Below are 12,632 nucleotides of genomic sequence, written 5' to 3'. Positions count from 1 at the left end.
CACAGGTGCAAGAGTTCTCTAAAAGCAAGAGATGGTTTTCCATATCAGAGATCTTTTGGCAGGATTTGCAGGCCATGCCACTGGCAAAAGCAATAGTAGCATCATAAAGGAAACATTTAACAGTCATGCCTCAAAAGGCAGGGTTTGGAGTTGACTCAGAATTGATAGAAATAAATTCTTCAAGCTTAGGAGCCAAATAAGCAATACATTTAGGGTTTTGAAGCAATGATGTATTAAATTTCCATTTTGATACCCAGGAGAGCAGAGAGGGCAAAAACAAGTGTAAAACAGTACACTTGTGATCAGAGATGCTGGAGGAGAAGAGACTTGCATTAGTAAAAGCAGAAGCTAGAAAACCAGAAACAAAAATGTAATCTATGCGAGACTGAGGTTTGAAGCGGTAAGAGAAAAAGGAGTACTCTTTAACAGAGGAGTCAATCAAATTAAGAGCAACAAATTTACACAAACTGCAAGTTGAAGGAGGGAGCCGATGTCCCAGGAGAGAAGGAGGTTTATCCAGGGCTGGGTTAAGCAAAGCATTGGTATCTGTGCCAATAACAAACTCAAAGTCATGGTGTGTGACTAGCCAAGTCCTGGAAGAAAGTGGTATGGAAGGGGATGGAAGTGTACACCGCAATAAATCCTATTCCTCCTACTACCAAAATCAGACAAAAGAAAACAGTACCTGCCATTAGAATCATATCCAGACCACAAAACGTTAGGCGTAAGGGATTGCCTGACAAGTATCGCAACTCCACACTTGCGGAAGAAAGCTAATTGTGATGACACATTCATATAACGTTTGGAGGCACCCTGCATCAAGCTTTAACAAATGTGTTTCAAGTAAGAAAGAGATATCAGTATGGTGTCTATGTGAAAGGTCTGTCACACAAGACCTTTTTTCAGGTTTCAACAAGGCTCTCATGTTCCAAGAAGCTATATTTAAATTAGCCATGGTCTGAAATAAAGTGAACAGTAAAGGCAGAAAGGAAGAAAAAGAGAAAGATGTGGCAAACAAAATATGTGTATCCCTTCTGGAGCGTGTATGCGCCATTCACACATGAACTCAGCCATCACATCTCAGCAACCCCACTCCCCCAGAAAAACATAAAACTCATAACCCCATGCTCATGATAACCAGTGCCTCAGCCATTTGGAAAGCCGGCCATAAAACTTTAAACCAGGCACAATGGATTACAAAGCACTCACCATCCCCCACCTCTGACCTTGCATGAGCGAAACAGAATGCAAGAATGCAAGAATCTGGGAGATGAAATACAAAGGCTAAAAATCCGACACATGTACATGTCAATGGTGCAAGGCATCGGAGTTAATACATACATGACATTTGTTACCAAACCACGAGTGGCTGCATGCACACATGCACCTGCCCTGCTTGATAAAAGGATACAGAAATAAGAAACAAAAATCAAAGCCCCTGTCATTAGGATCAGTGATTGTGGAAAATAAAAACTAAATACCCAGGCCCTGATGAACAGTCCACGACATTACCTTGCAAGGTTAAAACGTAATAAACAACAGTTAACAAAAATTAAATCAAAGCTACCACAGCAATAAGGCAATAATCCAAACAAAAGCTTGATATGTACAGGAAAAACCAAAAAAGGGGTGATTCCTAACTTTTTTGCCCTTCTGACTGACACATTCATTTACACATCTTGCCTCAGTCGTTTTAGCACTAAAGTCCCGATTAAAATAAATTTTATGACCTTCAAAGCAGAGCTCCTGAAATTGTCTTGCCTCAAGAATAACTGTCATGCTGTCTTGATAATTGATAAACCACATTGTGATAGTGGGAGGGTGAGAGGTGTTATTCCGTGCACTATTGTAGCAGTGCACTAACTTCACATGCATTCCCTGAATAGTGACCGGGTGAAGAGGCTGCTTGATGCAGTGAAAGTCAATAATAAATACCTTGTTTTTGCTGATGTTAATTTATAGACAATTATTTCTGCAACAGTTCTCCACCGAACTCCTATACTCTTGTCTCATTTCCTTATCAATACACCCATAAGTGCAGAATATTCTGAGAATTCCTGCAATTGACATGACCTGGTGTTATTTTTATAGTCTGAGATGTACAGAGTGAAGAGAAAAGGAAACAGGGCTATTCCCTGTTGTGCTCCAGTGTTGCTCACATCCATATCAGAGATACAGTTCTTGAGTTTCACAAACAGTGGTCTACTGGACTAATAATCCATTATCCAGGACACTACAGCCTCATCAAATATGGGCAAATCAAATGCTTTCTGAGTAATATAGAAATAGGTTTAACTAAAATGGTCTGAGTGTAGAACATTTCCAAAACATGTAATGCAGAGGGGCATATTTCACAATTCAGGTGTTGTTCTTGATACATTTTAGAATTTAAAATGAGATATATATGCACAATGGGCAATATGAATTATGGCTGGCTTTGCAGAGATCATCAGGGACAAGGGAAAGCAGATGGAGTGTTGGGTGGAGGACTAATCAGACCTGTTTTCCAGAGAGAACAGAGTCTTAGAAGAAGCCTTGGAGGCCATTGAAAGTCTGCCACCTGTGGAGCAGCTAGATGCAATGCCCACACCAGATGAGCTGAGAAAGGCCTTTGAAAACCTTCAAGGAAGGCATTTAGCTTGGATAGGATCCCACCTGAGATAATAAAATGCACCAAAGTTTCTTTGCTGAAGTACAGTCATATGAAAAAGTTTGTGAACCCTTCTTAATTCTTTGGATTGTTATTTATCACTGGCTGAGCTTTCAAAGTAGCAACTTCCTTTTAATATATGACATGCCTTATGGAAACATTAGTATTTCAGCAGTGACATTAAGTTTATTGGATTAACAGAAAATATGCAATATGCATCATAACAAAATTAGATTAGGTGCGTGAATTTGGGTACCACAACAGAGATATAATATCAATACTTAGTTGAGTCTCCTTTTGCAAATATAACAGCCTCTAGATGCCTCCTATAGCCTCTGATGAGTGTATGGATTCTGGATGGAGGTATTTTTGACCATTCTTCCATACAAAATCTCTCCAGTTCAGTTAAATTTGATAGCTGCCGAGCATGGACAGCCTGCTTCAAATCATCCCATAGATTTTCGATGATATTCAAAACAGGGGACTGTGACAGCTATTCCAGAACATTGTACTTCTCCCCTGCATGAATGCCTTTGTAGATTTCAAACTGTGTTTTGGGTCATTGTCTTCTTGGAATATCCAACCCCTGTGTAACTTCAACTTTGTGACTGATGCTTGAACATTATCCTGAAGAATTTGTTGGTACTGGGTTGAATTCATCTGACCCTTGACTTTAACAAGGGCCCCAGTCCCTGAACTAGCCACACAGCCCCACAGCATGATGGAACCTCCACCAATGTGCTTTCATCATTTTATTTTAATAGGAAGTGCTACATCTAAAACCTCTTTCAAAGCCCCATTATCAGTAGATGTCAGTTGATCTTAATTGTGTTCCGTACCTATATTTGAGATTCCCAAAATATCTGCAAAGTTTGACGCAATCTGGATGTTGTATTGCCCTTGCTTTAATCTGCAAGTGAATTGATAAGAACAAAAACAAATCAAACATAAATAAGGAGTGACTAAAAGTGACTTAGTTTAATGGAGTAATGTTTAAAATTTGAATTTCAATTCATGCTGCTTAATCTTGTATAGTTGCTAGACAGTAACCAGACATGAATGGTAAATAAAGCCATCTCAAGCTGTACATACAGACACATACTTGCACATTCTAAGAAAATTTAGAGATACCATTGAGTTTACCACCATGCAAAAAAAAAACCCAAGTGAGCACAAAGAAAACATCCAGACTTGACAAGAAATGCAATCAAACAAGGCACTTTGAAATGATAGTGCTACTGTGTATACTGTGCCACTTTACATAGCATGTTCAGATTTCACCCACATATCTGAATTAAATTTTTAGTTATTTATTTGTGAATTTATTATTGTTCCTCAGTTGAAATTAATTTACAATAATAATGTTCCATATAGTAGTACCATAAGTTAATAAAAAATGATGTAGTGTGATACAATTTTAAATGAAGGATACAAATTCAACTTACTGCAAAATGTCAAAGACAAATGTATATTTCTTACATTAAAATTTCAGTTGGTTTTTACATCAAACTCATTTTAACATTTTTCATAAAAAATTAATGTGACATATTAATATAATGACATTATATAAAATAATACACATATATTTAATAGTAAACTGAAATCTACCATTCCCTTAAATAATTTTACAATAAACAGACACTCATAAAATTTTGAAATAACTTATCCTTGTATTGCCTTTGATAATTACTTCTATTATAAATTTTTCATTTGTTGCATTAATTTTATGTTACTTTTTATTTTATTATAGTGCAGCTTTGTGTTATAACTTACTATTCCCACTGTTTATTAATGTAATTTTAATTTATATCCATTATGCTCATTTTCATCACACAATTTGTATCACTTATTTCTAATATATATATATATACATATACTGTATATACACACATATATGCAGCTTGCTCCACACCATAATTCCATAATTACGCTCCACACCATAGCTATTATGTTTCCAATTTTTTCTTTCAGATAATTAGGGTTTTTTTTTTCACAGCATCCTTTAATGAAATTCCGAATTTTATGTTAGCCATCTGTGGTTTACTGATTCTCTGAAATCAAGTTAACAAGTGATGAATCTGTAGAAAGGATTTTAAATGTAATTATAAGTTTTAATGATTTTTGAAACCATGGATAAAATAATGCATAAATTATTGGATTCATACAGGAATTAAAATATGCTAACCAAATAAAAATATTTTTTAGTATAGTAGGAACTGTAATGTTTATGAGTACCTCAGTTAGTCCACTAATGAAGTAAGGTGCCCAGCAAAATAAAAAAGCTCCCATTACAATCCCTAATGTTTTTGCTGCTTTTCTTTCCGACTTTTTAGATATATTTCTTTTTCCATCTTTGCCATCTTGTTGTTTCTTACAGTCAATTACTTTTGCATGCCTCTTAGCAACAATAAAAATCTTTAAGTACAAAATTACCATTGTCGAGCAGGGTAAAACAAAAGTAATCACTGCATCAACAATGACAAATACTGCATCCACTACAACAAAACAGTTATTTTCACACCCATCTTGTCCTTCACTAGTATCAGTTACACTCAGACATACTATGCCAAGTGTGTAGAATAAGGAGAAGACCCAGCTCAGTGCAATGAACAAGCCAGAAACTTGAACAGTTATTTTTGAAGAATAATGAAGTGGATCACATACAGCCACGTAACGATCAGCAGCTATAAAAACCAAGTTGCTTACAGACACTGAAGTCAGCTGAAAAGTTAATAAGTTATACACAAAACAAAATATTTTCCCAAAACGCCAACAGTTTTCTATTGTTTTAATAATCATAAAAGGAATTGCAAATATTCCTATCAAGAAGTCTGCAAAAGCCAAAGAAAGAATTAGTATGTTAGTGGATGTGTGAAGCTGTTTAAAATGTGCAATCGAGATTATCACCAGAAGGTTTCCACATGCTGTGAGAATCAAAAGACAAGCTGTGAAAAAATATGGAACGAGGTAGACTTCTGAAGGCTGACTTTTTCTTGTGTAAGAAAAATTAGCAGATGAATTGCCATAAACAGGAAGTTCATTCATTTTAAAAAATTCTGCTTGGTAGAAAACACTGTTTTTGACAGTACTGTATTCTTCTTCACTGCAGAGCTGAGTTACAAATAGGAACTACATTCAGTTATCACCCATAGAATCTTAATAATAAATTTATAGAAAACATGCTACATTAAACACTCCCACATTAAGTACACATCTCTTTTTTCATTGGCTAGTGTGTAAAACTGTCAAAGATCCTTTATGCAATGATTTGTTAAAATGTGCAGATCATAATCAAACCACAGACAGAAAGAAAAAAATAGAAAAGTAAGCTTCACTTTTACTCCCTGCAGTCTGCTTACTCCTTTCAAATGTAATGAATATAATAAAAAAGTAATTTAGTGCAGTATATATGCACAACAGGTTAATTATTAACATAAATAAACAGCTTATATCATAACAATGACTAAGGCAAACACCTTTAGGATATATGAAACAAAACAGATTAATATGTGGGTGGCCTGGTAATGTAGTGGGTAGCACTGATGCCTCATTGATTCATTAACCTGGGATCAAATCCCACATCTAGTCATTGTCAGCGTGGGCATTGCATGTTCTACTTGTGTCATTGTTTTTATCTCTGTATACTCTGGGTTTCCCTTACAAAGCCTTACAAAGATTAACAGTTTAAGTGGTGGTAATTACAAATTGGCCTCTGTGTGATTATGGGTGTGAGCAAATGGGCTCAGTGAATGACTGATGACATTCTATCTGGGGATTTTCTTTTGCCAGAGTGGACTATGGTCTGCCCCAAATGGCCCTGAATTGGATTAAATGGTTTTGTGAATGAGATGAGAACAGATGAGATGAAATAAATTTAACATACAGAACTGAGAAGTAGAAGCTGCTGACTTTTTAATAAAAATGACCACAGTTATTCTTAATGTTTATGTAACAGTACGATTTGTGGGTTTGCACAAAGGGTGGAATAAAACTGCATCCTAATCTCAATGTGCTTTTAATTTTTAATTACTTCATCAGTGTGTGCATGTTTGTGTCATGCTCCTCTCGTTCCTTGATTTTTCCTAAACTAAACTTGCTGTACTGCAAATGTCCATACTGTTATAAGTTTAAAATTAAACTCAGAAAAAGAGATTGATAACATTATTCTTTGCTTTTTATATACAACACGCCCCAAGCCACAAACAATGTCATTAAATGCTGGTATCCAGATGAGATTTTCTGCTTCACATCCTTTCCTGCTGCTGATATTGATGTTATTGAATGTTGCTGTAACATGAAATCTTTCTTATAATACTTTAGCATCTTGGACTCAGTCCTACAAAGTCTTTTAACTGTCTTAGATAAGATATTACTATTCTAAGGGATGCAACTGTGTGACGATGCGGGTTCGCTGCATGCTCCCATCTCACTTCCAGGAGCCCTTAACCCAACACCGTCGGTAATGTTACCGATGAGCACGGCAGTGAGGCACAACAAATAGAGCAAGGGGATAAATAAATAGTGCAGCGCCTTCCAAAAATCTTCAATAAATAATCCAGTAAAAACAGGGGTGAAAAGTGGAGGTTAAAGTCCAATTAGAAAAAAAGACGGCTGGAAGCTGTCCTTTTAAAAATACAGTGCATACTTCTTCTACTACTGATGGCTCCCCTGCTTCTCCCAAACGGGCCCCGTAACAGGGGAGTCACCCTAACTGCAGCTGACCTGCTCTGCCTGCTTCGGCTGATCGGATCGCCTCGCCGACCCCTGGCTCCAGTAGGCTCCTCCAAACAGCGACTTGGGCTCCCCAGCAACCAGGGCGCCCACGTTGGGGAATACACGTCCCAAGTCCCGACTCCCTCTGCCTCCGCAGCCTTACGTAGCAAGTCATCCACCTTCCGGTCACTCCCGCTCTTCACAATAAACTGAGTGGGAGCGACAACTATGACTGCTTCCTGGGTGTCAGCCAAACACCCAGGCTCCCTGCTCAGCTGCACGCGAGCCTGCGCTTGCATACACGCATGCACTCTTTCTGTCTCTCTCTCCCTCCCTCCTGCACTGGCTTTCTCCTCATGCCTTCTCCTGCAACCTCCCACTTCTTTCCTGTTCTCTTTTTTTTTTTCTTTCCTTAGCCGACTTGCGCTTCTATTTATCAAGAGGATGTGGCAGCTTTGGCAATCAGCAGTTCCTGGGAACAATTACAGATACGGACCGTTTCTCACCTGTGCACTTAGGTGAGAAACGCCTACATCACGAACTCCTCAGGAACCGCTTCGGCCACACACCACCACGCCCCCTCGCTAAGCCGCAAGTGTGGTGAGTATTTATTTAAAAAGTGGCCCTTTTAATATGAGCTGTTGACCCGCTATACCACAAACTGTCCTTAGGTTCATCCTTGAAAGAGTGTTTATAAGATTACCATTCGTGTATAATAGTCACTTTAGAGAGATTTTTGCATGTCTGCTTTAAAGTCTACTGGTGCTTCTCTATAAAGAAGAATTTGACCTTGAGTCTAAGCACAATAGATATACCAAAGTACAAAGGTCTAGGCCATCTTTCTTAATCTGTTAAGAAATTGTGGTTCATTTGTATGTTATTAGTTATATGCTAAAAAGCTTATGTCTTTTCATGATATCATTTATAAAAACCTGTGTGACAAAGAGATCAATATCATAACTTGAACTCCACCTTGAGTGGTTATGCTCTTTTCTTTCAGGTCTAATCTTGTCATAAATTATTCTGGGTTTCAATCTTGGGTGGGTATACCTCTATGTTCTTTTTCATTTTTCACATTAGCCATAGGTGACATCTATTGCAAAGTGTCAGTTTAAAAGAATTCAAATGTAGATTGTTGAATGTTGATAAAAGGCTGATTTCTTCTATTGAGGGGTTCAAAGCCTACATAGTCTGAGGTTCCAGGATTTGAGTCCTTGACTAAATAATTTGGAGATCAAAGATAACCAGATGGAGGTGAGGGAAAAATGGAATTACAGCTATTGAATAAAATGCATCACTTGCTTTTGTCTTGGACAATTCTCTCAGTATAAGAAAAGTCTCATGCAAAAACTGTTCAACCCCTTTCTTTCAATTTAGCATTTGTTCCTATTGGCTTCACATATACTCTTACAATTAAACTTTCTATTTTCTATATTTTCCCAATTTCTAAAAAAATCCTTTAAATTACCTTTCATATGTTGCTTGTTACACTTTTTGATTTAATTTTATTCTTTCCCAGTGTTTTTGAAAATTTGTGATAATGATGATTTACACAAATGTAATAAGAACCTTGGTTCCCTTTTGTTGTCAGCTTCAGTGTTCTTAATCAGTAATAAAGTACAGATGAAATGGAAACAGAAGCAAAGATGAAATTGTAAAGAAAAATAAGATTCCAAGAAAAAGTGAACTATAGCAGTTGTAGATAAAAGTGAGATCCAGCAGGTCAAAGGAAAGGAACTTCAGCAGTCCAAGATGAAGGTGAAAGTGATATACAGTATCTCAAAGAACAGTGGAATACAGCATTCCAAACTCCTGTGCACGTCTTAGTGGTGAAACATTTTCCACTTGCTTACTACTGAGACCCTTTATCTTAAGCCTAAAGAGAGAATTAGAATGCTCATCTAGATGATAGTACTTATTATTATGCAAAACCCAAAACAGTTCCGAAAAGCACCCCTAAAGTGGTGTCCAACACTGGCATGCAGGCCTTGAAGAAACCATGTTCATAAAATAGTGATTTACCTGTGTAATAATTCATATCACCAGAGGTTCCCCCGTAACTGGATGATTTGTGTATTCTGTCATGTCCCCAAATCTCTTGCTAACTAAGCCACTGTAGCACTAAAAACAAAATAATCTGAGGCCTCACTGTGGTGAAACCCATTTGATAAAAGAAATGGAAAAAATAATAGTAAATTCAAATTTAAAAAATCAAATGGCCTCAGCTGCCTGGTACACAAGGTCAGTCAATGGTGAAAATGCTCTGAATGGGAACTTCCCTCAGTTGTAATGGTCACATCTGGAACTTCAGTGGAAATGAAGTGACATCAGTCAACTTTTTAGCAATCTTTAAAACTACAGGGGAAACAGAAAAAAGTATTAGTAACCTTGTCAACTTCTTGGTGTGGAGTGGTGTCGCTTATCTTATCAGAGCTCTGAAGGTGTCCTCTGAGCACTTGTGCTTGACAGTTTATAAGAAAAATATTTATATTTTTCAAAAAATCATGCAAAGGAAATTTCTTGTACAAGTTGTTTACAGAAAGCAGAATGAAGAAATAAAGGATATCAAAATCTTCTTAATGTAAAACTACTAAAACATTAAGCATAGCAGTGCCAGTGTTTCTGATACTGTATGCTGAACACTAGTCCATATACTCGCCCTAGTTCTAAATCCTCAATCACTCATTTCATATTTCAATGTAGATGTATTATCATAAATAATTCTAATTAACTCCTTTATGAGTCAATTTATTCATGCCTTGTTTCATCACTGAGACCGGTAGCCTTTAAAATATTTTCCCAAGCCAACTCACTAATTAATATATTGTAAAAAAAATCATATTAACACTGTTAAAATATGACTTTTTTCTCGTTCTGTCATTATCATGAAATAATAAATATTTAACAGTGTTTCTAATACTTTATAGTTATTTGTATGACAGTCTGTTTCAATCAAGGCATATCTTGTTGCCTTTGTTCATTGGACATTCTAACTCTTACATCTGTCTTTCTTTGTAGTTCTTGATGTCTGTTTATTATACACTCCTGCCCTCTTCTGGATGCTAGATGACCTTAACACCAGAATTTTGCTGTTTTATATATATAATTATATGTGACATCTAAATGAAATGATTTTCAGAAAATAGAAGATTTTTAAAAATCTATCATTCCATTAATGATGTATGCTTACATTGTGTCATATCCCTGGCACCTTGGTCTTTGGGTTAAAATATGGCTTGAATTATTGGATGTTGTAAATTTTTGTTTTGTGAATTTGTTCCAGTCAAAACTGGAATTTTCCACATTTCAAAAGAATATTTTATACTAATTAACAATAGTAAAAGTTCAGTGTAAGAATGAGAAACGAAACCTGATGAAGGGTTGGGGCACCATGGTGATCCCCATATAATTTGCATTTCAGAATTGTAAACAAAAATAAAATGTTGCATCTTTTCAGATTTGAGTCTGTAGCTGACTCCTCTAAGAGGATGACAGGAAAAGTTGGGTTCAGGGGTTGGACGTGATGTAATTTAGGATGTGGCTGTCACTCACTGCTTTTGCTGATGGAGAAAAGAAAATTATTTGGAGTGCAATTACATTTAGATGAGCCCTGAAATTGTCCCCAAAGTGCACTTGTGTGACATTTGTTTCTATCTTAGTGCTCACTAAATGCAGAATAACTCACCTGGCTCCTCTGTAATTGCAAATATTAAAACTAAGAATGGAAAATAAATGTACACTGTGGAAACACCAGAATTTAAGAAGCTTGTTGTGTTATAATACCAAAAGTTAGCTCGGTCATAGCACTCAAACTATTCAAATACAAGGATTATGAAGCTAGAAATTAAATCTGGGGCCATTCCAAAATGTATTTCTGCTTCTTCTGGTTGTCACTTACTTTATGACTCACTTTATACTTGTCCCTTGAAAATAGGCACACAGTGGGAAAAAAGCACAAAATGTCAATTTTAATCTCGAAATTTCCACTTTAATCACGTAGTTTATTTTGTCATTAAAGTAGAACATCATAAACGTCATCTTAAAATCGTTTAACTTACTAGTTTCTCAAATCCCATCGTAACTAAAGTAGCACGTTAAATGCTTTGTTTTGTATTTGATCTTCTATGTGCTCTATGTGTGGGAATCACTACATACTTCTTAAACCGGCTTTCTCTACCTCCGACAGGACACAGAATCCATTACATTCATAATATTACAGCTCTCTGAATAATTAAAATACTGAGATGTATACTTGATATAATTTTCATGATGATAGGTGTTAAAGCATGTTATTAAACAAACCTTCGATGAAATAATTTATTGCAGTAGTACTTTCAATCAGTCTTTCAGACGTACAGTACTAACCTCCAAATACCCAATCGGCACACAATCAGCTCTGTAACAGACGTTAAGCCATCTGTAAACTTATAACGTCATTCTTTAAAACTTTTAAGGAACATTGAAATATCTTCGTAGTACATGTTTAACTATTCTATCCTACACGCCAGTCCCAGTGAAGCATACAGTGCAAGGCAGGAACAATCCGTGAACGGAGCGCCAGGTCCTTGCTAGCGTAGCGACACTGTGTCCTTTAATTATTACAATATAGATTATTTAAATGAAGTTAAAGTTTTATCTATACTAATAAAAGGCAAAGCCCTCACTGACTGACTGACTGACTGACTCACTCACTCACTCACTGACTCACTCATCAGTAATTCTCCAACTTCCTGTGTAGGTGGAAGGCTGAAATTTGGCAGGCTCATTCCTTACAGCTTACTTACAAAAGTTAGGCAGGTTTCATTTCGAAATTCTACGCGTAATGGTCATAACTGGAGCCTATATACTATATATATATACTGTATACGGCCATAGCGGGCAGCTCGGTCGCCGTGTGAGGCGGAATTGCATCTTGCGTCTCGCATCATCACGCCTCCCACGTAATTGAGTGCCTGCCCATATAAGGTCGTCCCTCAGTGGCAATCCAATAGAAATACTAAGCCACTAAATATTCAGACGAAGATGAGATGGTCAGGGTGGTGTTTGACACAAACTCAGCAAAACTGCGGGAGAAACTTTTAAGTGCCGGGTCTTAGCTAACATTAAATAAAGCCGTGGACATTGCGAGATCTCACAAGATAGCATGGGCACAAATCAGAAGCTTCGATGCATGTACTCCGAGTGGCTCACATGAACTGACTATGAACGCAGTACGCATAGAACAAGCAAGACCTCTAAAGAGCGCAGAGACTTTTGATCACGTGAACGA

At 36.8% G+C, this 12,632-nt stretch overlaps 1 protein-coding gene across 1 annotated transcript; it reads right to left on the bottom strand.

Moving 5' to 3' along the window:
* Nucleotides 1-4,690: 4,690 nt before the first annotated feature.
* Nucleotides 4,691-5,695, bottom strand: LOC120526569 (trace amine-associated receptor 13c-like). Its single transcript, XM_039749733.1, has one exon. It carries the CDS (start codon nucleotides 5,693-5,695, stop codon nucleotides 4,691-4,693), a length of 1,005 nt encoding a protein of 334 aa, XP_039605667.1.
* Nucleotides 5,696-12,632: the final 6,937 nt, after the last annotated feature.

Source organism: Polypterus senegalus, chromosome 3, assembly GCF_016835505.1.
Source record: "Polypterus senegalus isolate Bchr_013 chromosome 3, ASM1683550v1, whole genome shotgun sequence".
Lineage (NCBI taxonomy): Eukaryota > Metazoa > Chordata > Cladistia > Polypteriformes > Polypteridae > Polypterus > Polypterus senegalus.
The sequence above is the reverse complement of the archived record's forward strand: the minus strand, read 5'-3'. Positions and strand labels throughout refer to the sequence as shown.

What these genes read in the sequence shown, in the direction of transcription:
- LOC120526569 (XM_039749733.1), bottom strand. Translation starts at nt 5,695, where the DNA reads ATGAATGAACTTCCTGTTTATGGCAATTCATCTGCTAATTTTTCTTAC.